Here is a 27,126-nt window from a genome sequence, read left to right as displayed (position 1 = left end):
AGCTGGAAGCGGGATGGACGGCAAGCAAATATGAAGGGCCTTCTTAGACTGATGGGAACGTTCTGTGTTCTAACTGGATGAGACGGCGACAGAACTCATCAAACAAAAATTGAGCAAACAATGAACAGTTTAAAGAGACACCAGAATGGGTGCCTTGTTATGATACCATGATGCTTCAGGGAAGGAAGAGGCAAGTCCTCAGGCTTCCTCCTCGTCCAGAATTACACGCTGGGTGTGATGGCACCAGCCCTCTATCAAGAGGCTAGGATGCGATGGGTGTGCAAAAAGTGGGTGCCCGTGAGGAAGCATAGCCTGAGGAGCATGTACTTCCCCTGCTTTAGTTGCAGGAACAAGTTAAAGGTTTGGAAAGGGCACCACTTGGCATTTTAGAGTCCAGAGAACTAGAGTGTTGGGCTGACGTGTGGCTGAACCTGTAAAGATATTTGACAGAGCCTGACAATTTGGGTTCAATTCCTGGAAGGCACAGGATGGAAGGAGACCCACTCCTGAGAACTGTGCTCTGACCTTCACAAGTATGCTGTGTGGCACGGCCCCCACCTCCAATACACACTCATACGCAAATTAATAAATAAAGTAATAAAAGTTTTAAGAGACGCTGTCACATGCACAAATCCACACTCACATATATACATAGTTAAAATATTGTTAAAAGTTACAAAAAGAAAAAAGGAACTCAAGCATGTAACTAAGGGCTGGTTTCAAATGTCATCATCATGCTAGCGAGAAAGAGCAACAATCACAAAGCATCAGCTACTTCGGCCCCATCCTTAGATGCTTGCCCCATTTTCTCTGTCTTTTGTAAATGGAAAAGAGCTTTGCAATCAGAGGCAGTTCGTTATTTAAGCAAATCCATGACGTCCAGTGAGCAACGGACGCCGAAGAAATGCAGGGCTCTCAAAACCCAGACCAGGGAGGGTTTGGATAGGTTTGCCCAGCTGAGTCCGGGATAGTCGCTCTCCTTATGCAGTACAGGATCAAGACGTAGCAGTCGCTAGTGACTGCAGGGGGCGCCCAGACGCAAGGAGAGGTCCGTCACGCCCGTGACCACGCCCCTCACGTGATTTGTCTGACGTCACACCCGGAAGCAGCCCTGCAGCGGAGCGGGCAGCAATGAGTGGGGAGCCAGGACAGGTGTCCGTAGTGCCCCCTCCCGGGGAGGTGGAAGCAGGCAGTGGAGTCCACATCGTGGTGGAGTACTGGTGAGCCACTGGGGCTGAAAAGGAGCCCTGTGTTCGTCGGCAAGATGGGGGTGGGTCCACGGGAGGCCCCACCCCCGGAGCCCCCGCTCATCCCACGTCTCTTCTCCCCAGTGAACCCTGCGGCTTTGAGGCTACCTACCTGGAGCTGGCGAGCGCCGTGAAGGAGGAGTATCCGGGCATCGAGATTGAGTCGCGACACGGGGGAACAGGTGAGGTCCGCAGAGCACCTGCTGAGTCAGTCTGTTTTATAAACCCCAGCTCTCCTGCCTTCTAGAGCTGACTGTGTATAAACCCCCTAGCAGGGTCTGGCACATTGAAAATGTCTAGTGTGGGTTTGGAGTGAAAGCCCTTAATGGCGTGATGGAGGGACACGCAGGTGAGTCTTCCCTAGGTTCTTGGGCCGAATGGCTTAAGGATCTAAAACCTGGGTCACTCATGGTGTCAGCGGAGACCATGAACCGTCTTGCTTGTAGTCTCTGGAGTGCCAAGGCCCTCCCTGGATGTCTGCCTGTTTTTAGCTCACTCTTGCGTTTATTTCATACCAGGGGCCTTTGAGATTGAGATCAATGGACAGCTGGTGTTCTCCAAGCTGGAGAATGGGGGTTTTCCTTATGAGAAAGATGTGAGTATCAGCAGCATTGGAAGCATGGCTGAGGCACACCCTCCTCTCCTATGCTTACACTTGCCCCCGTCTCTGTCCTCTAGCTCATCGAGGCCATCCGAAGAGCCAGCAATGGAGAACCTTTAGAAAAAATCACCAATAGCCGGCCTCCCTGTGTCATCCTGTGACAACATGTGATTCTCGGAAGCTTGGTTCTGAGGTTCAAACCTGTTTCCTTGGGGCTCCACTAGGAACTTCCTCTGCCTTTTGCCCCTCACTTAGCTCCACTTAGCCCCTTTGGGCACAAGGAGGGACTAGACATTTCTATGATCTTGGAGGCAGAAAAGAGATGTTCTCTGTGGATATTTCCACAACCATCTCATACACCTCTCCCGGGATCGGTGCCCTCTGCAGCTCGGTCCTCTCCCCAGCTTGGCAGTTCCCGTCACATGCCACAGATGCTGTAACTTATTTCCCCCGAGTCCTGGGTAGTGTCAGTTATTGGCAATAAAGAGCTATTAGCGCTACAAACACTTGTGCAACTGGTGTGTGTTTATGTCCAGCTTGCGGGAGCACGGAGGTCAGTCCAGACCTGTTAACACCTACTGGGTTGGCCCTCTCTGGACAGAGGCAGCTTTCTTAGGCAAGGAAGATGAGTCACACAGACAGCCTCTTTCCCCACTCTATTTTCCCCCTAGGGGGAGAGGACCTCATTCTGGTGATGGCCTTGGAATAAGTATGTCCAATGGAGAACGACCCTGTTGCCAAAGGGTCCTCAGAGAGGAATCCTAACTCCCCAATCCCCTAACCCCAAACCAAACCACCTCAAACTACCCACTCGCTGGGGGGAGAGCTGTGTGTCAGGTGAGCAGGACGGCCTGGCCCAGAGCCACTCCCAGATGTAGGCTGGCGTCCTATTTTACAAATCTCACTGCAAATGGAAAAAGAGGCACACCACTCCCTAACTTCCATATAACAGCCACTCTCCCACGGTGTCCTTATTTCAGCTTTAAAAAACAAAAGTAAAAACAGAACAAAATACACTCTGTACAAGGATGGTCTGGATGCTAGCGCAATCCCTTGCTTGTGGGATGCACGCACGACTCAGTCCCAGTGGGTTGTGCTGTTCCCAAGATATTCGCTTGGGGCCTCTTCCCTTCTAGGCTGAGTTTCCCTCAGTCCTCAAAACCAAGAGAGCCAGAAGCCATGACTGTAATATCCACTGGACTCTACGGACTGTCAGGGCAGAGTCTGGAATCCACTGAGGCTGTCCAGTGCACCGTCTCTTCCAGCCACATGGCCCCTCTCGACCACTTGGGATGACTCAAGCAGCGGGAAAGGCTCCATAGGGTGGGTTCCTGACACAGCAGGCTGCCCTGGATGTTATGTGGCCAGAGGACCTCTCCCTGCTTTGCGGTGAGGGAGAGCACAAGCCAGGTTTCCCTCCCTTTGAAGGCAGAACAGGGTCTCTGCAGACATAACCTCACACGGGCACATCCAGGCCCAAGTACTCAGGGTTCTCTGCCGTAGGGGTTCCTTCAAAGGTACTTGGTGGAGACCCCTTCTCTGATGGGTTCTGGTCCCAGTAATAGAGGTTGTCAAAGGCTGGGCAGAAGGCAGGAGAAGGGTGAGGTTGAGAGGCAGTGCTTCCTCTGGGCGCTAAGTACTCAGGGTTTTCCACAGCACCCCCAAAGGAAAAAACGTCTTTGACAACGCCATTCTTCCCAGGAGAGAGAGTCTTGGGTCTTTCTAGAGTAGCAGCAGCAGGCCGGACAGGAGGCAGAGGACCCTCCGGGGTCAAGGGGGGCTGAGGCCGAACCTCTGGCTGGTTCACATATTCTGTAGGAGAGAAGAGGAGCTGTTAGGGAAAAGAACTAAGATGTCCCTGCCCCAGCGCTGTTCCTCAGTGGGTGTGGCCTGAATTGCATACCAGGCTGGGGGCTGCAGGCCAGGGGAGCAACATAGCCATCATTCTCGGCAGGCAGGGGTAATGTGGGATCCTCACTGTACCGCTGTAGAGGGCTGAGGTCGTGTGGAGAGATGCTCGGTAGCCCTTTGGTTGCCCCCATTCCCAGGTCACCATCAAACACATCAGAGCCAGCCCCTTCCGAGGGAGCCAGTGGAGACCTGGGGGGCTCTTCTTCTGAGGGCTCCAGGCCCAGTGTCAGCTCACCACCTCCACTCTGGGGTAAGAGAGGGTCATGAGAGAAGTTACTCAAAGGTCTGGGAGGGGGACCGTGGCGGGGAATGATAGGTTCCCAGGAGAAAAACACAGGTCACCTTGGAGTCATGAAGGGAATGGAGCCCCAAGAGTTGGAAAGCAGTACTGATCATGGAATATTAAGGGAAGGTAAATGTCGGGGAGCACCAAGGGAAGGGACCCTGGTAGCCTCTGTTCTAAGATGGGCACTGACCCTGGTAGACGAGCTGCGGTGCCTACGGTGGGCTGTGCTCCCAGTGCCTGGAGCAGGGTCTGGGCAGAAGAATCCCTGCTGGGGGACCAGATACTCTTCGGCATCTACCAGGTCCCCCATGTCATCATCCTCGAGCAGTGAACGGTAGAAGGTACTGTCCAAGGGGCTGGATGGACCCAAGTCCTCGTTCTAGGGAAGGAGACACCAAGTGATAGCCCTTCCCCGGTCCAGCGTTAAGTTCCCCAGAAAGGTTCACCAAGCTTGGACTAGAGGTGGGGGCTGGGCTTGGGGAACTGGTATCCAAGTCCCTTCCCTCTCTGGTCTCTGCAGGAAAGAGGATGCTGTTAGGGCAGGGATGATGTGGGAAGACCCAGTACCTGGATGACCACAAAGCGTTGGGGGTCCCTCGCCATGCGGGAGAATTCTGACACCAATTCCCGGAATCTTGGGCGACATTCAGAATCTATCATCCAACCTAGCGCAGGAGAGAGCTCAGCATCCTTATCCCAGGACCAGGCTGAGGACCAGCTACCTGGCCCCTTCCTGCTCCCTCAGAGTCTGGCTTAGACGACCCTGGCTAAACCCAAAGTCCTCACATGGCAGAGAAGCACAAGTGGACTCTGGATCTTGAGCTGGAGTCCTGAAGCGTTTCTCCTAGGTGCCCCTTTTAAACTGGCATCTTTCCCCTCAACAGCTGTCCTCTCGAGCAGCTAGGACTTCCATTGTAAGTGGGACAAAGCACCTTTGGAGGCTTCCTTCAGGGACACCTCTCCATTCACATCTCATTCTTCTTCCCCCAGAACCCACACACAGGTCAGAGCACCCCTCCTCTACACCTGAGGCTCAGCCCCGCCCACCACGCACATTTGACCATAATCATGTAGACATCGATAGTGCAGATTGGAGGCTGAGGCAAGCGCTCTCCCTTCTCTAGCAAGTCAGGGATCTCCCGGGCTGGGATCCCATCGTAAGGTTTGGCCCCAAACGTCATCAGCTCCCACACCGTCACACCTAGGACAAGACAGGCATCAGGAGAGGGGAACAGGAAGCTTAGGTGTACAATGAGAGAGGCTAGCCAAAAGGGAGGATCAACCAGTTTCCTCATACACCAGTGGGCATAGGCCAACACAGGGTGGGCATCAGCAGCCCTCCCCCTCTCCTCCATACCCACCCTCATTCTCGTACCCGTATCCCACCCTGCCAAGGCTACTCGTCCAACCCTCCCTATCACCACCGCCACACACCATAGCTCCACACATCGCTCTGATGGGTGAACCGCCGTCTAAGAATGGATTCCAAGGCCATCCACTTGATGGGTACCTGAGAATGCAGAGCAAAAAGTCCAGAATGGGTGTGGTAGGGACGTGACCCTTCTCAAAGTTCTCGCGACAGCCAGATACCACCCCACCCCTCCCTTCTCTAACCTTGCCCCCATCTGCATGGTACTCTGTCTCATCAATGTCCAGCAGCCGTGCCAACCCAAAGTCTGTAATCTTGACATGGTTGGGACTCTTGACCAGTACGTTCCGGGCAGCCAGGTCCCTGTGCACAAGCCGTACATCCTCCAGGTAGCTCATCCCCTGAAAAGTGGGCACCAGTGTAGAACTGGAGTCTGGATCTCACCTTACTGACACCCCCCACACCATCCTGGCCCCAGATGAAGACAGGGATTTGCACCCAAAGCACCTGCAGGGTCAGAAAGCCCCTTAAGCGCATACCTTGGCAATCTGAACACACCAGTTGAGCAGGTCCTGGGAGCCCAGGCGACCTCGGTGTTCTCGGACATGGTCCAGAAGGCAGCCATAGGGCATAAGTTGTGTCACCAGCTGCACTGTGGATGTCAGGCAGATGCCCAGGAGGCGTGACACATACGGAGAACCCACACCAGCCATCACATACGCTTCCTGCAGGGAAGGGTCCACTGAGATACAGGAAACCACCTACTCCCACCCACCATACTCCCTCTTAGACCCTCCCATCCCTGTATGGTCTGCAGACCGGGAAGATCAAGAGGCAAGGTTTAGGGGCTCCATCTCAAACCCTAATGAAGAGAAAGCAGCCCAGATCTGCAGCTAGGGGGCTTCTCACAAGTCCCAAGGGAGAAGGTGAAGGGGCTTACGTCTAGGATTTCTTTGTTAGCTTTCGGGGATGTGTTTTCTCTCAACACCTTGATGGCCACGGGGATTTTCACGTTCTCCCCATCTGGGATCCAGATGCCCTGAACAGAAAGGAAAGGACTTGAGTCAGGTTGTGGTTCAGATGCAGCGGGTCCCCAAGAAGTCATTGAGGAGTAGCCTCTCTCCCCTCCAGCTCGGCCCATTTCTCTCTCTTGTTTACGCTCCTCCAGGTACAGCCCCTCCATATCCACCGGTGCCAGAACCCGGCCCCTCCTGACCTTGTAGACAGTGCCGAAAGCTCCGGATCCAAGCACCTTCACCTTCCTTAGCTCAGTCTCTTTGAGGATCCGCATCTGAGCCTGGTTGGGCATGGCTCCGCTGGGCGTCAGCGGCTCCACTAGCTGGATTGAGAGGGTGGCAGGGTGAGCGCCAAGCAAGCGCAGGTGGGGGAGGGGCTAGGAGGCCCTCCCCCCACCTCACCTCAGTTTCCTGCAGCAGCCTTCGCATTGTATACTTCCGGATCTTCTGTCGCCTCCTCTTGATTAGGATCCCAACAACCACCCCTATGACCAGGAACAACAGGATGCCGACCACAGTTGCGATAATTGATGTCGCCGGGCTGAAAGCAGAGACCAAAATCGGAGATTAGGGCTAGTCTAGGGAGGAAATTTGAAGAGACCCCATGAAGGGATGGGAATGTTCTTTGGCTCAAAAACATCATGGATCCCAGCACTCGGGAGGCAGAGGCAGGCGGATCTCTGTGAGTTTGAGACCAGCCTGGTCTACAAGAGCTAGTTCCAGGACAGGCTCCAAAAAACCACAGAGAAACCCTGTCTCGAAAAACCAAAAAAAAAAACATCATGGGAAGTTGGACGCGGTAGCACACGCTCTTAATCCCAGAACTCAAGAGGCAGAGGCAGGCGGATCTCTGTGAGTTCAAGGTCAGCCTGGTCTACAGAGTGAGTTCCCTGACAGCCAAGGCTATACAGAGAAACCCTGTCTTGAAAAACAAACAAAAAAACAAAAAACAAAAACAAAAACACACTTCATGGGAGATAATTCAACAGAGACCTTGCTAATCTGTACTATGCCCACCCCAGGGATTCTGCCACACTTGGAAATGGGGTCCAGGAATGTGTACCCCAAGGCTCTAAGGTACTGGTCAAAGCTTTCTCCAAGGAGCCATGGTTCCTCATGACTTGCGGCTGTTGCACCTAGGACACACATTACCAGGACCCCTATTTCTTCTTGATATAATCTTTTTATGATTCAGCTCATTCTGGGGCACACAGGGCCCCTTGATATTCATCAGACCGTTTATGTGTTGACTCACTTATTCTTTTGACTGTATAGCTCAGGCTTACATGCATGTGCCTCCATCTTCCAAACGCTGGGGTCATAGCGTGCCCAGCCATCCTTGATCCCTTTTACCCCATCTTGCTCTGCACAAGGCCTGCCATATATATATATATATATATATATATATATATATATATATATATATATGTATGTATGTATCAGACATTTCATGAATGTTTGCTTCGTGGGCAAACAGCTCTTTAGAGCATACCCCAAAGCTCGCCTCTGGCAATCCGTGGCACAGTGGTCAAAAACTCTACCCTTCAGATATGGCCCCCTCTGCACTCTGCAGCTCACTGCACACACCCTAGAGATCTCTTTGCTACTCTAGACTTGCCTGATCCTCCACCTAAGAGCAAAGGAAGCACAGCGCCCCCTCCTGGAAACCTCCGGCCACCCAGCTCGAACACTGAGGCTCTGCATGCTGCCACAGTTTATCTCCAGTTCTAGGTCCTTGAACTTGGCCAGTGTCCCTAAAGAAGCATCATCACCAGGGAGGCTCTCGGGACACCAACCACATTCCTAGCATCCCTTACCCCACAGCATCCTGAGCAGGTCCTCATCCACTTGTTGAAACACAAGTCAACAGAGAAAGACTGGGCTAAGGAGGGAGGCACGTGTGGCATGTTGGGAAATCCCTCTCTGTATTGCAGACCACCCCGGGTCAATGAAGGAGTCAGGGGCAATGGGGTACCTCTGGGGTTCAGGCCCACCTGGCTCTCTGCTCTGCTGGGCAGCCTCGTTCATCCAGGTCCACACAGCTATAGAAGAGAAAGGCCATCATCAACCCTGGAAATAACCTCCTGGCGCAGGTGTGGCGGATTATTATCCCCATTATGTCAGGCAGGTCATCAATTTGCTCTGTGCCAGCCCACAGGAAGATTCCTTCTTTAGTCTGGGAGTCCACCTCCCTTGTACTCCTGTAACTTCCTGGACTGGGCAGGAAGGGAAGGAAGGGGGGCACAGCAAGGCTGAAAAATCAGCTATTCCCTCCATGAAAGAGGTCCAGGGCATATGGCACATGAGAGGAGAGTTAAACACCATGGGGCTGGGCTGCAGCTTAGTGGGAGAGGGTCTCAAGGCCCTTTCTACCAACCAAGCAATAAAATAGCAACAGTTCTGCCTTAACAGTTAGCACTAACATGCCAACACCAGGTCACAAGAAGGCATGCACACAGATGCCCCTTTGTATGTGGAGCTGAATGGCAATGAACTGTTTTAAAGAAAAAAAAAAAAGCAAGAGCAATATCCCTCAAATGGGGCTGCTGCCGAGGGACATGCTACCAACTGAGAAGTCTGTAGAGGGGAGACCGAGGTGTGCTTACAAAAAAGGACACGGGAAGCGGGTGAGCAGAGCACAAACTACGTAGAGAGGAGTTGTATTACGTTAAGAAACGAGGGCAGGGGACTGCAGAGATGGCTCAGCACTTAAGAGAACTGGTTGTTCTTCCAGAGGACCCAGGTTCAGTTCCCATATGGTGCTCACATGGCCAAACACAACTGTCTGTAACTGCAGTTCCGGGGGATCCAATGCCCTCCACAGACAAAATACCAATGCGTACAAAATAAGAATAAACACTTTTTTAAAAAAAAAAAAAAAAATGAGGGCAGGCCAGGCGGTGGTGGCACACCTTTAATCAAGGAGTTTGAGAGGCAGAGGCAGGCAGATCTCTGAGTTGGAGGCCAGCCTGCTCTACAAAATTCTAGGACAGCCAGGGCTACACAAACCCTGTCTCAAAACAAATAAATACAACTGAAAGAAAGAGAGAGAAAAAGAGAGAAAGAATGAGAGAGAGAGAGAGAGAGAGAGAGAGAGAGAGAGAGAGAGAGAGGAGGGCACAAGACATGACAGGAAGTACAAGCACTGACTGCTCTTCCAGAGGACCTGGGTTTGATTCCCAGCACCTGTACAATGGCTCCCACCACTGTAACTCTACTTCCAAGGGATCTCACTGCTTCTTCTGGCATCCACAGGCACCAGGCACACACACGGTGCACATAGCTACATGCAGACAACAATCTATACTAGCCACTTTTATTTCAGCTTGCCATAGGCTATAGTCACTCGAGACGAGGGAACGTTCCTTGAGAACGTGCTCCCACAAGACCGGCCTGTGTGCAAACCTGTGCTGCATTTTATTAATTGATGACTGATGTGGGCGGGTACAGCTCACTGTGGGCAGTGTCACTCCTGGGCTGGTGGTCCAGCATGCTGTAAGTCTGAGCAAGTCACCTTCGCGTCCTCTGTGTCGATTCCTGCCTCCAGATTCCTGTCTAGAGCTCCTGCCCTGACTTCCATGGATGACAGTGGACTGTGATGTGGAAGTGGAAGCTAAATAAACCTTTTTCTCGAGCTGGGCGTGGTGCACGCCTTTAATCCCAGCACTCGGGAGGCAGAGGCAGGCGGATCTCTGGGAGTTTGAGGCCAGCCTGGTCTACAGGAGCTAGTTCTAGGACAGGAACCAAAAAGCTACGGAGAAACCCTGTCTCGAAAAATCTAAATAAATAAATACCTTTTTCTCCCCGAGTTACTTTTGATCATGGTGTTTATCACAGCAATAGACACCCTAACTAAAACACACCCATACACATGAAATAAGACAATGCAGTTTAAAGAAAAAGGAAGAAAGAGAGAAAAAAAGGAAGGAAGGAAGGAAGGAACAAAGAGAAAGGAAGGAAGGAAGAAAAGAAAGAAAGAAAGAAAGAAAGAAAGAAAGAAAGAAAGAAAGAAAGAAAGAAAGAGAAAGGAAGGAAGAAAGAAGTGGTCACATGTCGGTAGTTGGTAAGATGGCTCAGCAGGTAAGGGCATTTACAGCCAAGCCTGAAGACTATGTTCGACTTCCACCTGCCTGCCTTGCACATGAATGCCTGCCCAGCATGCATACACATACACAAATAAATGTAATTACAGTAACACATCAAAAATTTTAAATTACCAGGCAAGATAGAAAAGAATGCTGCTGGCAATTCAACTGTGAATAATTTGGACAGTTTCCCCTGGTGATTTAACCGAAATCACAGGCTTTTGAGCAAGTGCCTCTGCCCACTGAACCATCGTGCCAACCCCTAACGAGTATTTTTAGTTTTCTTTATCTGTAAGTGTCTAAGTATATGTGTGTACCTGCAGGGGCCAGAAAAAACCCGTGGAGTTCTGGAGGCTAGAGTTAATAGAAACCACGAGTCTCCGAGGGACCAAACGCCAATCCTCTGAAAGCGCAGACAGTGCCCTTAACCACACAACCACCTCTCCAGCCCCTTACGTGTTATTTAGTTATTAGAAAAGAAATACAAAAATGACATCTCAGCCGGGTGGTGGCAGCGCACACTTTTAATCCCAGCACTTGGGAAGCAGAGGACAGTGGATCTCTGAGTTCAAGGCCACTCTGGTCTACAGAGAGAGTTCCAGGACAGCCAGAGCTGTTATACAGAGAAACCCTGTCTCAAAAAATACAAAAAAAAAAAAAAAAAAAAAAAAAAAAATCTAAAAAAATGTACATCTCAATATGAATGAAGGTGGGCTTATCCTCCTTTCAGAACAAGAGCTCCAGGGGGCTCCTATCATGAAAGCCCTCCTTTCTACAGAAAACAACTCCCTCCACTCACGAGTGGGTGCAGTTGATGGGGCACAGCTGGCATATGCCCTCCTCATCGGGGTACTTCCAGATGGGCATGTAGGAGAGGTCTGGTTTCACGCCACTGGGGCAGCGAGCCACACAGAAGGGTGAGTCCTTGTAGTGGGCGCAGGCCTTACACTCATCAGCCTCCTGGATAGAGAGGAAGAGTTGCGTGGGGGGAGGGGGAGGACCACCATCCCTACACAGAAGGATCAAGCCCCGCGTCCCTGACTAACTAGCAACACTGCCTCCCCGTCACTGAGGTAAACATCCCTGTTCATTACGAGGAAATGGAGGCACCCAGAGAGGGACGTGCCTTCTCCAAGGTGTGACAAGTGACGGCTATTATGGACAAAGTTTTCTCCGTGCTTGGGCGCGGTGCCAAACCCTATTCAATTTCATTCTCACCACACCCCAACCGGGCAGGAACTATTACAACATCCTCCCTATAGAAGTGAAAACCGAGGTTGGAAACAGGGCCTGGATTTGGTCCTCAGCAAAGCCACATCCAAGGGAACTGAAGCCTCACCAGCATGAAGGAGCAGCCTGGGGTCCACAGCCCAATGTGGGCAGCCTCTCTCCTCCCCCACCTCCTGCTGTCCAGCTCTAAGCTGAGCCTTCTCTGGGAATATTTTACCCTGTAGCAACCTGCCAGTCCCTCCCCCAGCACCTTACCGATCCAGTGCAGGTCTCCGTGTTGTTTTGAGGCTGACACTCGGGGTGACATGGCAGACAATGCTTGCCACTCACATACTCCCTAGGGAGCCTGCAAGAGAGATGGGTGTAGAAAGGGGTCTGGGAGGAGCCCTGTGTACCCCACAAGTCACCCACTCCTCTGCTGCTCATACCCCTTCCGAACTCGGCACTCCTCCACACACTCCTGGCCCCGAAGGAACTGGCTGCAGTTGACACACTGGGTGGGTCCTGGTCCCCAGCAGTGCCCATTGGCACACAGTGGGTGGCAGGCTAAGCCCTCGAGACCTGCAGTGAGGAGAAAAGCAGCAGAGGTGTTCAGAGAGGCTCGGGTCTAAGCCAACAGGCTGTATTGTAAGCATGGCTCTGGGCTGAAGGGATAGAGATCCATGCTAGGACACAGGGAAAGGAAGAATCCTGTGGTTCAAGAAACAGGGAAGGGATGGGCGTTTGGGCAGCATGGAAGGACACAGCTGGAAGCCATTACACAAGACCAAGCCATCACAGGCAAGAGAAGAACAAGGCTTTAGCAGGCATAATGTCTCACGCCTTTAATCCCAGCACTCAGAAGGTAGAGGCAGGTGGATCTCTGTGAGCCTGAGGCCAGCCTGGCCAACAGAGTGAGTTCCAGGACAGCCAGGGCTACATAGTGAAATCTTATCTCAAAACAACAACAAAAAAGGACTCTAAAAACAGGAGGCTTGCACAGGCCAGAGGCTACTGATACTCCTGCACTGGCCCACAGTGCTGGGCTTCCTGTCTTACCACATTCTTCCTCTGGCCGGTTCCCAGTGGGGAGCAGGGCCTGGTGGGGGTTCCGGAAGAGCTGGTCCCAAGGTACAGTGTGTACGAAGCAGAGCCGGGTGTTGCGGTGAATGAGCGCCAGTCCACTGCCCAGCTCCCGCAGTGAGCGCAGCCCCAGCCAGCGGATTCCCAGGCCTTGCAGCGCCAATGAGTAGGCACCACTGTGGAAAGGAGGCTTCCAGTTGCAAGAAGGTACCTACTCTAGGCTCATTTTCTGCCGCCAAAAGGGCCACGGTCACCCTGCCTCAGAACGCTCTGCAGACTCGTGTCAAAGCTCCGGTGGTGTCACTGGGGAGCAGGGTACTCATGCCTCCTCGGCCCCCTCCGCTCACACTTACTCATGGAGAATTCGTCCCCGGATGACTCGAAGGTTCTGGAAGACACTGAGGTCATGGAGGCTGTCTGGCCATGCTGAAATGTATAGGTAACCTGTAGGCAGAGTAGGGGGCTGGGTACGCAGAAAGGTCCAAAACTCCTGCCCCGCCCTCCCCACCCAGCAGGACACAGAAAGACAGCCCACCTGTGATCTCCTCCAGGGTTTCAAACACTTGGAGTTGCTCAGGCTTCAGGGGGGCAATGCCGGAGGCAGGGTTCCTGGAAGGATCAGGAGGATGGAGGTCAGGAGTCCCAGTTGGCCTTGAGACACCACTCTCCACCCTCACCGACACCTTCACTTAAAGCCTAATCAAGTGTGGCTGTTCCCATCCTGAGACTCAAAGCCTAGGGTCCAAATCTGGCAGCGCAACATCTGTGTCCTTTGAGCTCGAAGTCTCCCTTGCAGAAGTATGGCCAACAAAGACGCCGGCTTCAGCTGCTAGAGGCATCAACAAGCTGAGTGGTTTGTATGAGAGACATCTGAAAATGGCCCAAGCAGCCATGAGTGAGCAGGGTACATAAAACCCTGATCTCTGCAGGCTCTGAAACACAGAGTGCGCTCAGGCTTCGTTGAGCCCTGTTCTAAGAGCGTCCCAAACATTAACTCTTTCAGACTTTATAACCACCTCGTGGGTAGAGCTATGACGTATGACGGTCCTCATCCTGCACACGAGGGCTGGGACGTAGAAAGGAGAAGCTAATGAGTAGGCCTCTGCTGTACAAATGTGAGGACCTGAGTTCAATACCCAGAACTCACATAAAAATGCCCTTGTGTGAACGCCGAGCTTGCAACCCAACCCCAGCATGGAAGTGGTAAAGACAATTCCTGGGTGCCCTGGCCAGTCAGCCTAGCCTGTTCTGGTGAGCTCCAGGCCAGTGAGGGGCCCTATTTTGAAAAACAAGGTGGATGGCTCCTAAGGAGTCACACCTGCGGCTGCCCTTCAGCCACACAGTCGCACAGAGGAAAAGACAGACACACACTGATATACAGACAGAGACACACACACGGGGGGGGGGTAAGTTTCAAACCCATGTCTGGACTCTGCTGCCAGTCTCTGCTGCCTCCTGTTCTATAACTATTATAAGAATAAGGCAGTCTGGGCGCTGAAGATATGGCTCAGCCTTTAAAAGCACTAGCCGCTCTTCCAGAAGACCTGGGTTCAGTTCCCAGCACCCACATGGCAGCTCATAACTGTCTGTAACTCCAGTTCCAGGGCTTCTGACCTCTCATACATACACACATGCAAGCAAAACAGCAATGCACATAAAATAAAGGTAACTTAAAAATAAAAAAATAAAAAAAATAGGCAGGCTCAACAAAACTGTCGTGAACAACTCCCCAAAGAAAGGGTACATGGCAGCTTCAATAAGCCAGCCTCGCCAGCCGACACTGTCTCTCTGTGTCCACCAATCTCCAGAAGCCCGACAGGAACACACTGAGCTTTAACACTATCCCCTCTGGGATGGGAGCACTGGACTTCATCCGGATGGTTTGATCACCACGTATGACCATGTCTATGGATAACAAGTTGTTTATAAAAGTAACCTTCAGGGGCTGAAGAGATGGCTCAGAGGTTAAGAGCACTGGCTGCTCTTCCTGAGGTCCTGAGTTCAATTCCCAGCACCCACATAGTGGCTCAGAGTCATATGTAATGAGATCTGGTGCCTTCCTCTGGCATGCAGGTGCACATGCAAGCAGAACACTGTATACATAATAAATCTTAAATTAAAAAAAAAAAGAAGTAACCTTCAAAGCCACGTCCCCGGCTCCCTGTGGTACCCCAATAGGGATTCCTCAAGATGTTGCTGCTACACCTGGGTCTTCAGGACCCCGCGTCTTCCCTGACGCCACCTCAGGCCACTGTGTACCCTTACCCATCAAAGCTCTCTGGCAAAAATGCCAGGCTCCCAAAGATCTTCTTGCAGCCCACGAACTCCTGGATATTGGCACTGGTGATAGCTCTTGCCCCTCGCAGGTGCTCCATGCCCAGACCATAACACACTGAAGGAAAGGGTGGTGCGAAAGGGGCCATCTCAGCACCACATGGCATATCAGAGACCTGTCCGCTATCCCGTCCTGAAGTGACAAGTCTCTTCCCTACGCTGGCAAGAGACACTCAGGAGATGGATTTGGCGAGGGGCAGGGTAGGCAGGACAGCAGGGGAAAAGCAGTGGGCATCCCCCCCGGGGAGGGTGTCTAAGCAATAGTGGGGTGGGCCAGGCTGGGATAGCAGTCAGGGGCTGTAGCTGGTACCTCGGGCACAGGGCTTGCTGCATTTTTCACACCGCTGTGTTCCATCCTCAGCCGTCACCTCTTGGTTATTCAGGGGACAGACCAGAGTGCAGGATCCCACTTCCGTAGAAAGGTAGTTGTCTGCACAGATTGGGAACGCAAATCCACGTCGTCCAGACTCCCAGCCCACCATGAGCAAGGCCTCCGCACCCAGGTCTAAGAGGAATACTACCATCCAATCCCTGAAGGCCCTCTCTGCACCTGACTCGGGACCAGCATTTCCTCCTATTCCAAAAGCACTGTTATCTGCATTTTGCAAAAAGGGAAATCAAAGCCTGGAGTTATGCAAATCATCCCCATCTTTAGGCCACTAAGTAACAACAGAGCCAGGAAAAAAAATTTTTTTTAAGCTGTGGTTACATGTAACCCAAACTGGCTTCAAACTCACTATGTAGCTGAGGATGACCCCTGACCCCACCATCTCTACCTCCCAAGTGTTAAGATGACAGGTTTGGGCTACCATGTCCACCCAGGAACCAGGACTTGAACCCAACAACCTGGCTCCCCACCTTGTCCTCTCACCCCGTCCACAGGGAAATGCAGCCAGCAACGAAAGGTCCACTCTGCCTCCCACGAGAGGAAGCAAAGAGGGTACCCAGGACCAGACACAGTCCCTAAGTATCCATCAATGCAGGGTAACTATCACCAAAGCCCTACTCTATACAGACTGTAGAACAAGACATACATTTAAAAGAGTATCTAGTACAGACTGGGCATTGTTCTAAAAGAGCCACAAATATTAACTCATTCGGACATTACATAATTATTAGGATGGGACTATTACTGCCCCTATTATACAGGCGAGGAAACTGAGGCACAGTAAGGGAAAAGTGGTTAAGACTATTAAATGATGGTGGACAGACTGCAAATCCTGCACTCTAGCTCCCAAAGCTGGGCTCTTTTGCTGCCACCTGCTATGTAGCTGTTGAACAGGAGGAGGCAAAAACCCAGAAGTGGCAGCACACACTTGTAATCCCAGCACTCAGCAGGGGCAAGGCAGGAGGATCGGAAGTTTAGTGTCATTGGCTATGTGGTGAACTCAAGGCAAGGCCAGCCTGAGATACACAGGATCCTGATTTTAAAAGAGGCAGGGTTAGGAGCCAGTCGTGGTGGCATGCACCTTTAATCCCAGCACTTGGGAGGCAGAGGCGGGATGCACACTATGAGTTCAAGGCCAGCCTGGTCTACACAGCAAGTTCTAGGACAGCCAGGACTACAAAGATAGACCCTGACTAGAACAAAACAAAACAAAAAGAGAAAAAGCAAGGAAGGGCTAGAGAGATGGCTCAGCAGCTCAGAGCACTGGCTGCCCTTACAGAGGACCCAGGTTCAGTTCTTAGCACCCACGTGGTAGCTCACAGCCACCAGGTCCAGAGGATTTGACTCCTTCCTCAGACTTCCACATGCACATGGTGCACAGATAAACATGCAGGCAAAACACTCACGCACATAAAACAAAAATAAATATAATAATTTTTAAGGAAAACAATGAGGCGGCTGGACTGGAGAGTCAAGACCAGCCCTCCAACGGGCACGGACACTCACAACATGCTCCCATTTATACCAGCCATCTTCCCTAGCCAAGGCATTAAAATGATGTTCTTTTACCCAGCACTCACAGGGACAGGTGGTCACACAGCTGGCACCAAAGGTGTAGCGACCTTCAGGGTTGGGCATGGACTCGAAGGTGTCTGTGTTGTAGGTGACCAGGGCTGGGCAGTGCAGTTCACAGATGCCACTATGGTTGAAGTGGAGGCAAGCCTGGCAGAGACAGGCCGCTGGTGGTCACTGGGATGTTGCAGCCTGGTGCGCCAATGGCAGTAGGGCAGTGCCAGGAAAGATGCCCACCCCTTGCGTCCTGGAGGATTGGCCCAAGGGGCACATACCAGGCAGTCAGAATGCTTGGGGCCCGTGCAGCCTGCAGCACACTGCTCATGGCAGCAGTCAGTGGGCAGCCGGCCCTTGCATCGGGCACAGCCACTGGTGCAGATGGTACCAGTCACTGTTGATGAGAAGACAGGATGGGTGCTGGGTGGGGCCTGGGCAGCAGACCCTCAGCAGCATAGCATTGCCTTCTAGGAGACAGCTCATCCCGAATAAGCTGTCCACCTGCCCCAGCCCCACCTCCACATGCCAAGTCTCCCTCAGACTCACAGATCTGACAGTCCTCAGGGCTCTCACCCCAGCAGTGATTGTCATTACAGGCTGGGGCGCAGGGCGGGCCTAAGGAAGGAACGGAAGGGACACAGTAAGGGAGGGAGGCAGTGAGGGGGAGGAGGCAGTGAGGGGATAGACTGGTAGGAGGAATATGTCAGTGGAGCCCCGGGGCAGATGCATAGTAAGGGGGGGACCCAAAAGGGAAAGAGGTCTCAGCAGGTGGAGATTCTGCCTAAAGCAGGGAGACAGCAATAAGGACAGGAAAGGGGCACGGGCAGGGTGGTGGCTGAGAGGGGGCTGTAGGTTAGAGGTCTGGGTCAGGCGGGCTACCACAGCAGCAGGGCTTACAGGTCCGGGAGCGGTTGGTGTCTATATCTACAGGAGCCAAATGGTTATTCTTGCGGAAGACATCCTTCCACAAAACAGTGTCCTGGTAGCAGAGCTGAGGGTTCCCTCGGATCAAAACTCCTCCCTTCAGGATCTCTGTGGGGAAGGTGAAGTGGTCAGCTCCCTCCCGGCCTCCCTGGGGCCTCCTGCCTTCCCCAGTGAGCAGCCACACACAGGAACAACCCAGGATGATGAAGAGGGGATCGGGTCGGCAGAGTGGGTATGTTCACGTGGATGGGGGTCCCCGGCTGCCTTTTGCCTCACCCTGTGCACACTGTGTGGGGGTAAACAGAGAGGCTCCGAGGCAGAGGGATAGCTCAGTGGCAGAGCAAGCACTCAGCATGCACCAGAACAACAACAAAAGTCCCTAAAGTCTGAAACCCCACTTTACCACCGACTGGCTGTGTAACCTTGAACAAGTCATTGCTCCTCGGCATGCCTCGAATTCTCATCTGTAGAGTGAGAAGAACACTGGAGAAGGCGGGTGGTGGCATGCCTGTGATCCCAGCACTAGGGAGCTGAGGCAGGAGGACTGCTTGGGGCTATGTAGTGAGATCATGTCTCAAAACAACAAGACCCGAAGAACAAAATAAACATAACAGAAACAAACACATTTGGTGGGTTAGTAGCAGGGCTTGCACCATTGCAGCAGAACTGAACCGGGAGTCAGCATGCAAAACACCTGGTGCCCTGGGTGGGACAGGGTCAGTCAGGGCTGCCACGTGCAGTCCCACGGATGGACTGTCCACTGCACACTTTGACAGGGCCAAGACGAAAGGGTAAAAACAACAACAACAACAACAAACAAACAAACAAAAAACCAACAGCTTGATCTCTAGTAATTAAATCACGGATCTCCTGCAAGCTGCAACTTCCTGAAAAGGAGGGAATCAAACCTGGGGCCTTGCACATGCTAACCAAGCACTCTGCCACTGAGCCACCACACGGCCTTCTCTTTCTAATCGTCATAGGGGTGCAAAGAGAGGGGGGCTCGGCTGGCCTGCACACAGCTGGAGGTATCATACACGCCCCCACCGAGCCCCTCCTGAGCCAGAACGGCCCTAGTCAGCAAACAAGGCCCAAGAGGAGAAGCGTGCAATGGCGGCAAAGGTACCTGTGAGACTTCGAAGCTGCAGCTCCCGCAGCCCTTCTGGGGTTCTGCTTGGGGCGGTGGTGACATTGTCCAGAGGGTCTCGGTTGTCTAGCACAGCCAGAGCATACTTGTCCTCAAAGAGCTGGGTCCCTCTCACGATGCGCAGTCTCTGCAGTGGGACGTGCGTCACCTGGTTATGAGCGATGAGCATGTATCCTTGAACTTCCTGGATGTCCTGGCGGGAAAGGCAGGGGATGGGGAAGGTAAGCGTGTCTGGGCTTGAGAAGTGCCAGCACCTCACAAGGCCTGAGGGTAACCCAAGGTCAGGGCTATGTCCTGCAAGGCCCCCTGGCCACGGAGTCTTGCCCCCTCAGGCCCTAGGATGATGGAGTCCTAGGCTGCTCCCCACCTGGTCTCACCAGATCCCAGGCCTGAGGGACCAGGGCTGAGGAGAGTACAGGAACACTCCAGCAGCTGGAGCCAGCGTCCCACCCTCTGCAGATCTCTAGTTTCATCTTTGACAGGTAGGGCCCATGTAAGATGGCGTCTGTGATTTAACAGGCCATGTCTGTCCCTTGCAGTTGTCTCCAGGGCCTGTGGATACGATCTAAACTCTCCCTCCTGCTATAACCTTCCCCCAGACATTTCTCTCACATTCTTCACAATGGTGGGCCCAGGATATCTGCTAGTCTAATACACAGATAGAGAAACTGAGGCCTGAGGCCTGGAGAGGTTAAAGGTCTAGACCACATTCACAGAACTGGACCTGGAACTATTCCTACATGAACAGTGATGGGGAGAGCTGAAGCAGCCACTGCAGAGGGAGTCAACTGGGTTTACACAGGTATCAAAAGCATTTCTATTTGAGGAACCACAAGAGAGGACACAGAGGGAAAGGGTACGCCCCTCCTCACAGACCTCGAATCAGGGGGCTCAGCAGGACCCGGTCTCACCTGCAGGAATGAGAGGCTGGCATTGGCAGGCAAGTAGGTAAGCTCCAGGTTACCCTGGACCACCTGGCAGCCCTGGTAGAGGTGGCGGAGCATGTCCAGGTGGGTCTCCGGACTGGCAGGGAGCCGCAGCTTCATGTCCGTGCCGGTGCACACTGGCGGAGGGAGGATGTGGGTCAGGACACAGCTCATGATCTTCTTCAATCTAGCCGCCTCCTCCACACTCACTCCCTGGAATCATGTCATCTCAGACAGGGAGAAAGCATGGCTGACGGCCTTTCCGGATGCCCATGCCCCTGCATCCACATGGTCTACAGCAGAAGAATGCTCTCATGTTTGGGAAGAAGTTGGCAAACGGGGGAAAGGCCCCCTTTTTAGCTGGGCCACCTTGTGCATTCAGTGGGGCCCCAATGTGTCAGCCCTTTAGGGCTTACCACCAATACAGGGTTTCAGCAGGCAAAGAAAGCCTCCCTTTGTCCCAGAACTGAGGGTGAAAAAATCCCCGAAGAGAGGCGATGATGAATCAGACCCCTCTGGATACCCCCATTGGCCTCCCAGGCAAATAAACTCAGGGCACCCTCCTTCTGCCATTCCAACACACCCACATGTCAACTCCCTGATCAGGACAACCGCCCCCACAGGACTACCCAAAACATGGGCCAGAAAGATTGGCTGGAGTCACCGCTGGGACATAAGGGGAGTCAGGGGCCTGGCCATCATTGCAGGGCTCCCTGGAACACACCCACATGGAGAAGAAACGCCTAGAACACCAGCTAGGGGCCTCGGCTGCAGATCCTGACCAGGGAGAGGCAGAGTCTGCAGGTTTCTACACCAGCTCCCTCACCCTCCTGGGGCAAGACTCCAGAAGCAGCTGGCAGAAGCTATGCCACGAAACTCCTGCCACTACGTCAGCTCTGTGTACCTGCCCGCTGCCAACTAGCAACTTGGGGTCCCAAGATGCGCTGCCATCCCCTTGCCTACCTGACCCTCAGGCTGGTTTCCTAGAGACCAGATATTCCCACTAAAGTCCCCAAATAGGAGAAGCTGCCCCCCCCCCCAGCTAGGGGGCTCCAGGTAGCAGCTGGCACTGAGCCTACCAGCAGGGAAGAGATTAAAGTGCCCAGTTGAACTTGTTTTTCTGCTCGGGTGAGAAGATGAATCACCGGGAGCATCTTGCCCAGGAGGTTGGGGGGAAGGCGGGTGGAGGTGTTGCCTTCACATACACAGGCCCACGGGTGCCAGAGCTGCTGAGAATCCCTATGGGTTACCGCTCTGCCTTCCAGCGACTGTGTGCAGATTCAAGAGACAGTACAATGACCAGCTTCGGGATCAGACTTCAGGAGACCTGTTGTACCAGCTACATGGAAACTAAAGCCAAATCCTAGTTATCCTCCTGCCTCCGGATCTGGGGAGGGCTTGGGGGCAAGTTCCTGGGCTCCCAGGCTGCCTTCAATGGCCTCAAACTGAAGGCCTTCTAGTAACATCGACAGAGGCCTCTTCTCGCCCCTCTAGGCAGACAGGGAAGGGAGCAAGGAGGGCGGAGGGGAAGGAACAGAAATAGAAATCAAAGGCTCATCTCCTGGATAGAGGGGAGACAACCAGGCCTGCCCACCCCATACCGCACCCACTAGCACCCTATCCTCTCTCTTCTTGCTCACCCCCCCCCCACCAACACTGAGTCTCCCAAAAGAAACAGGAGCAAGGGGTGGCAGCAGGGCCCAAAATAACGCCCTGCTGCCAGGACCTCCCCCAGCATTGCAGCTTCAGCTGCTTCCATGCACAGCTGTCTCTAGGCCCAGATCCCAGGTCCAGCCTCGCTGGGGACAGGATGATGGCAGAGCTGGAGCAGGGGCCCAGCCCCTGAGGCAGTTCACCCCCTGCGGCCCTCTGCGGCCTCATCTCCTAGGGGAAGGGACACCAGCTGTGGCAGCCAAGCAAAAGGAGAGCAACAATAGCAGTCGCCATGGTAACCAAACTGAGTGCCTACTGTATACATCACATACCGAGGCGACTGCCTCTGTTTTACAAAGAAGGAAACTGATCCTCCCAGGATCCTAAAACAGGCTCAGCAGTAAATCACTTGCAGAGCCTGTACACGGCCCGAGTCCCAATGCCAGCAATGCAACGCCTGAAAAACCAACCAACCAACCAACCAAATCAAAACAACAGCAAGCCGGGCGGTGGTGGCGCACGCCTTTAATTCCAGCACTTGGGAGGCAGAGGCAGGTGGATCTCTGTGAGTTCGAGACCAGCCTGGTCTACAAGAGCTAGTTCCAGGACAGGCTCCAAAACCACAGAGAAACCCTGTCTCGAAAAACAAAAACAAAAAAAAAACAGCAAAACGGGCAACCGAGCAAGGCAGGTGAGATCTGAATCCAAGTCTACCTCAGATCCCCTGTTCCCTCCATGAAACCTCAGCGCGCACACACAAATAACAATGCCACACCCCCCACAAGCATAAAAACACACTAATTCTCCAGTGTGACCAATAAACACACAGGCTCAGGCAGGGCAGGGTGGCTGGGCCAGGCAGAAGGTCAGAAAGACTGGCAGCCACACCCCACTAGCCAGTTTGTTTATCTGATTTGTGGTTGGTTTGAGTAAGAGTCTTAAAGTGTTCGCAGACAGGTGGGAAAATTGGTACCCTGAGACCTCCTCCAGGGGAGCTAAGAGCTGCCAGCTGACCCCACACCCAAGCACCACGCTGATAGCCAGCCAGGAAAGCCTCTGGATCTTTTCCAAGTCTCTGCCTCCCTCCCACTCCCCACTCCGTACCAGACTCACCCCATCAGCTCTGACCACAGTCCCCATAACCATTCTGGCCCATGAATTTCAGGGTGGGGTAAAAGGCTCTAATTCTACACAGGGATGCTCTCTGCCTCCAAGACAGGAGCCCCATCTTCTCACTCTTGGAGACAAAAGTAGTATAAAGCAAGACCATCCCAGAGCAAAGCCAGGGCTCACAGTGAGAGCTGGACAAGTATCTACTGAATGAATGAATGAATGAGCGTGTGTGTGTGTGAATGAATGAGTGAGCATGTGAATAACATCTAGTCAAGAGCCTCCAAACTGAAAAGGAGAAGTAACCATCCCTCTGCTCAGAGCTGGCCACGGTCCTTCAGGTCCCTCCTGCTGAAGACTGGTAATCAAGGTTTAGCCTCAGTTTAGGGCTCCTCAGGTGGGCTCCTGTCTCCCAGCTGGTCCTCAACTCCAGCTGTGTTCTGTCTTCTTTCTTCATTTGCAGTGTGGAGGACAGAGCCCAGGACCTCCTGCATGGGGGCGCCCCCAGCTGCTATCTCGCTCACAATATGAAAGCCAACACTTCCCTTGGTCTTCATAAACACTGCCAGGAAACTACCTACATCCCCAAATCTCCCCAACCAGGCCAGAGGCCAGAGCTCTCTCAAATGACGCCAGGACTCGCTTGCCACACACACCTGCTCTATGATGCGGGTGGCAGAGCAGAGCCTGGACTCAGGTTCTTTTGTCCAGAACCTAGCTCAGCTCCTCTTGGGCCACAGGGAGCATACGCTTAGCCCTCCGGGGGCAGCAGCTAAATCAGACTCGGATCTCTAATGCCAACAGTGACTGGGACATAGTTGGCTCCTCCGTGAATATTTACTGACCTCAACAAGTGGCAACAACTCTTCCTCCCTTCAGAGGGCCCTGAGAGTTAAAGGGGAGGAAGGGAGAAGCACTCTGTAAACACAAGCAAGCTCTGTAAACAGTCCGCAGCAACCCAAACACAGGTTTTAAGGATTCCCCCACCACCATTGCGGACAGTACAGGCCCCCTTCACATCCTCTGCCTGATTGGTGACCTAGCAAATAACACAACTGTCACTCCAAGAGACCAGGAGAGCTGTCCACCGGTTGGGGACAGGGAAGGGGTTCTCCTCCCCTGATCGTTCATTCGCCCACCTTCCCAGGGCCTTCCTCTGCCTTCCAGCCCAACCTCCAACAGCTCCTCATGTTTCCCCTTGACCTGCCTACATTCCCATGGGCCTGTGGATCCCAGTGGTCTCGATACCTTCCTGCCCTCCGTCCCTGGCACTGCTGAGGGCCCAAGAGAAAGGCTAGCATGGGCTGGCCAGGAAGGGAGCTAACTCTGCAGCCAGGAAGGCATCTCAGGGCACCTTTTCCAGCCTGGGTTAGGGGCTGGGAAAGTCACACTGAGTAACAGACTAGCCCTTCTTCCCTGTGTGACTGCCTGGCCCATTTCACCCATTCCTGGTGGATGACAGAACTCTGACCACCTCTTAAAAGCCCTGATAAGCCTCTTCGTTTCTCTGAGGTTCGTTTTTTCATCTGTCCACCCACTTCCCAGGACAGTGCAGAGAGGGGACAAAGCTATCTACGGAAAAGGACCTGCCATGCAGGAACGAACACACAGAGGTTTTTACAAGGTGAGAGGCAGGCATAGAGCAGTAGCTGAGTAATTACAAATCGGGAAAAAAGAGAAAGCCCTTCCATTTCACTTTGAAATGCAATACATTTTTTCTTTTTCTTGTTGGGGTTTATTTTCTTTGATATGTATGAGCGCTTTGCCTACCCTCATGTGTACACTACACACATGCCTGGTACCTGTGGGGGTCAAAATTGGGCATCAGGTCTACAAAACTGGAGTGAGGAGGCTGTGAGCCACCATGGGTGCTGGGAACGGAGCCCATGTCCTCCGCAAGAAGAATCTATTCAATCTCCTAGAGCAAAAGGAGGGAAGGGTTTGGAGAGAACCACACCAGAACTGAAATGCGAATGAGCTCTGCAAGGTTAAAGACGGTGCTCACTGGACGCCACGAAGCCTACAGCCCTAAGGATCCCAACAACATCTTGACCCTCGGGCTCTCCCCAGAACTCCTTCCCCTACATACCTGCTCTCCACCAGTTCTGAGGTATAATCTGGAGCTAGAGGCAGCTGGATGGCGTTCTGCCCTTTTAACCATTCCTGGCAAGACAAACTGTCTTGTCCCTTTTCACCCAGCGGCCCCCCACCCCATCCGGAGAACTGACCCCTCAGGTTCCCGCTCTACAGTGCAAGGCCTCTCACTCCTGGCCAGCTCCACTCCCAGACTCAGGAAAAGGGCCTGGTCTCACTTTTCTCAACAGAAAGTCCAAGGTAAGGATGCCCTCCTGAGAAACTGAAAGGAACCCTCATCCTTGGTCCTCAGCCAGGCAAGGGGCATCTCCCACTGTTTACAGCAGATATAGCCTACTACCTTGAGGGAGGAGTTCCTGGAGAGGGCAGAGTTCATCTCATGTCCCCAAGTCAGCAGAGAGGTTGCTGTTTGGCAACACAAAGCCCGACACACAAACATACGACCATCATAAACACCTCGGACATACAGAGGTACCCCACAGAAAGCACAGCAGTGGGGACTCTGGGGGACACACAGATGACATCCCAGCAATCTCCAGGCTCCCAGGCCTCTGGAGAACATCCATTGCTCCCAGAACCTGCTTTCTGTGTCTTCCTACAGCCTACTGAATCAGGAAGCTTGGCGCTCCCACTGTTCCAGGTAAATTCGTATTATGGTTTCAAGTATGTGACAAGTCACACTGCCTGGGGTCCACCCCTTATTCGGTGATACTTCAGCTCTCCAGCCCGAGTTCTCACCCCGGCACAATGAGAAGCCTGCTAGTATTTCTACTGTGGAGTTGTTCTTAGGACTGAAGAAGGAATGCACGCAAACCACCCACTCACCGGGCCTGGCAGAGCAGACACACAGGGAGTGTATATCATCTTTTACACTTATGGTAGAAATGGACATACGGGTTAGTATATACCCTGCCGGGTCACCCTCCCAGCCCCCAGCACGAAGAAAGAGGCAAGAGAACAACCCAGTCTCTAGCTACCTTACTTCTTTTCGATGCCTTCCCCTCAAATGCCCAGGAACCCTTCCCATTTTACTAAATGAAAACCGGGGAACACACAACCACCCTTCAAGATCCGAGCTTTCCCAGAGTCCTAAAGCACACAGTTCTTGAAGAGGCTCAAGGAAATTTGTTCAAAACAGAACTGTGGGGCGTGCAGCCCAGTGGTAGAGCTCTTACACGCGGAGACTGGGGTATGACAGTGCGGTAGGGGGTGTTCCATCCCCAGCACAGAAAAAACGAAAAAAGAAAAAAAAAAAAAACAAAACTTGTTCAAAACAAATGCCTACCCCCCGCCCCCGTCCCCCTCAAACCCAGACACCATCGAGAAACAACTCAACTGGGGACCCGCCACTGGGTCCTCCCTGCTCAACTGGACAGGCTACTTTCCCCACCGCCCCCCTCCTCCACCGCGACCCCGCAGGAAGCTGGAGTAACTTACTAAACCCAAAGAGCCGGAGGGGGTGGGGAGGGGGAGGGGCAGGGCAGAGGGGACCCCCCGAAGGCATCTTGCCCAGTCCAGTCCGGAGGCGGAGGCTGCCAACTGGAAGAGCTTTGAGAAAGCGTGAGGGGGCTCGGAATGGGGGAAACGCGCACGCACGCACAGCGCTCCGCATACCCTCGGGAGGAAAACTTTCAGACCAGTTTCAGATAACTTTCCCCAAGGAGTTCCCGGAGCCTTTCTGAGCCCGGAAAGCTCCGGTGTGGTCAGCGGAGGCTGGTCCTGATCTCCAGTGTGGTCCTCCGAGTGACTGCCCCATCTCCAGCTGCTCTGATCCCCCTCCGGGCCGCGGCGCCGGCAGCCGGGATCGCCCCATCGCCCCGGACCGCCCGGCTGTAGGAGATCACGGGGCCCCGGGGTCCCGGCCGCTCGTGGGCACAGCCGCAGAGGCCCGCGCCCTCCCCATGCCAGACCCACCTTGGGTGCCCGCGGCTCCGGGGGGCAGGAGGGCAAGGAGGAGCCCCCAGCGACACCAGGCCGCCAGCTCCATGGTGTTCACTGCGGCTCCGGCCCCATGGCTCAGGCTGGACCAGGCAGCGAGCGCGGGGCGCGGCGAGGGCAGGCACAGGCGAGGCGCCGGAAGGGGCTGCCGGGGAAGGGGCGCTCCTGGGCTCTGGGTTCCCAGCGGCGGGCAATCTCAGTTCCACAACTTCACGCCGCACTTCCTCGAGCAGCCC

At 53.4% G+C, this 27,126-nt stretch overlaps 2 protein-coding genes across 2 annotated transcripts; one reads left to right on the top strand and one right to left on the bottom strand.

Annotated features, from left to right (window-relative positions):
• Positions 1 to 1,095: 1,095 nt before the first annotated feature.
• On the top strand, positions 1,096 to 2,344 carry Mien1 (migration and invasion enhancer 1). The gene is made up of 4 exons (XM_057776064.1): positions 1,096 to 1,220; positions 1,332 to 1,429; positions 1,766 to 1,842; positions 1,926 to 2,344. The coding sequence occupies exons 1-4, from the start codon at positions 1,132 to 1,134 to the stop codon at positions 2,007 to 2,009; spliced, it is 348 nt and encodes a 115-aa protein (XP_057632047.1). The 5' UTR covers positions 1,096 to 1,131; the 3' UTR covers positions 2,010 to 2,344.
• Positions 2,345 to 2,811: 467 nt separating this feature from the next.
• Erbb2 (erb-b2 receptor tyrosine kinase 2) lies at positions 2,812 to 27,126 on the bottom strand. Its single transcript, XM_057774577.1, has 27 exons — positions 26,867 to 27,126; positions 20,081 to 20,232; positions 19,149 to 19,362; positions 17,996 to 18,130; positions 17,645 to 17,713; positions 17,377 to 17,492; positions 17,110 to 17,251; positions 15,452 to 15,571; positions 15,073 to 15,199; positions 13,343 to 13,416; positions 13,161 to 13,251; positions 12,784 to 12,983; positions 12,174 to 12,306; positions 12,001 to 12,091; positions 11,315 to 11,475; positions 8,425 to 8,472; positions 6,833 to 6,971; positions 6,631 to 6,753; positions 6,355 to 6,453; positions 5,954 to 6,139; positions 5,660 to 5,815; positions 5,480 to 5,555; positions 5,100 to 5,246; positions 4,613 to 4,710; positions 4,236 to 4,424; positions 3,752 to 4,004; positions 2,812 to 3,660 (listed from the first exon to the last, which is right to left on the bottom strand). The coding sequence occupies exons 1-27, from the start codon at positions 26,937 to 26,939 to the stop codon at positions 3,305 to 3,307; spliced, it is 3,768 nt and encodes a 1,255-aa protein (XP_057630560.1). The 5' UTR covers positions 26,940 to 27,126; the 3' UTR covers positions 2,812 to 3,304.

Source organism: Chionomys nivalis, chromosome 7 (genome assembly GCF_950005125.1).
Source record: "Chionomys nivalis chromosome 7, mChiNiv1.1, whole genome shotgun sequence".
Taxonomy (NCBI): domain Eukaryota; kingdom Metazoa; phylum Chordata; class Mammalia; order Rodentia; family Cricetidae; genus Chionomys; species Chionomys nivalis.
Note: the sequence above shows the minus strand (reverse complement) of the source record. Positions and strands in the feature narration are given on the sequence as shown.

What these genes read in the sequence shown, in the direction of transcription:
- Mien1 (XM_057776064.1), top strand. Translation starts at nt 1,132, where the DNA reads ATGAGTGGGGAGCCAGGACAGGTGTCCGTAGTGCCCCCTCCCGGGGAG. An exon ending in CACATCGTGGTGGAGTACTG is followed by an intron (nt 1,221 to 1,331) that starts GTGAGCCACTGG and finishes TCTTCTCCCCAG; the next exon opens with TGAACCCTGCGGCTTTGAGG. An exon ending in GTCGCGACACGGGGGAACAG is followed by an intron (nt 1,430 to 1,765) that starts GTGAGGTCCGCA and finishes ATTTCATACCAG; the next exon opens with GGGCCTTTGAGATTGAGATC.
- Erbb2 (XM_057774577.1), bottom strand. Translation starts at nt 26,939, where the DNA reads ATGGAGCTGGCGGCCTGGTGTCGCTGGGGGCTCCTCCTTGCCCTCCTG. An exon ending in CTTTCGGCACTGTCTACAAG is followed by an intron (nt 6,454 to 6,630) that starts GTCAGGAGGGGC and finishes CTTTCTGTTCAG; the next exon opens with GGCATCTGGATCCCAGATGG. An exon ending in ACCATGCAGATGGGGGCAAG is followed by an intron (nt 5,556 to 5,659) that starts GTTAGAGAAGGG and finishes CTGCATTCTCAG; the next exon opens with GTACCCATCAAGTGGATGGC.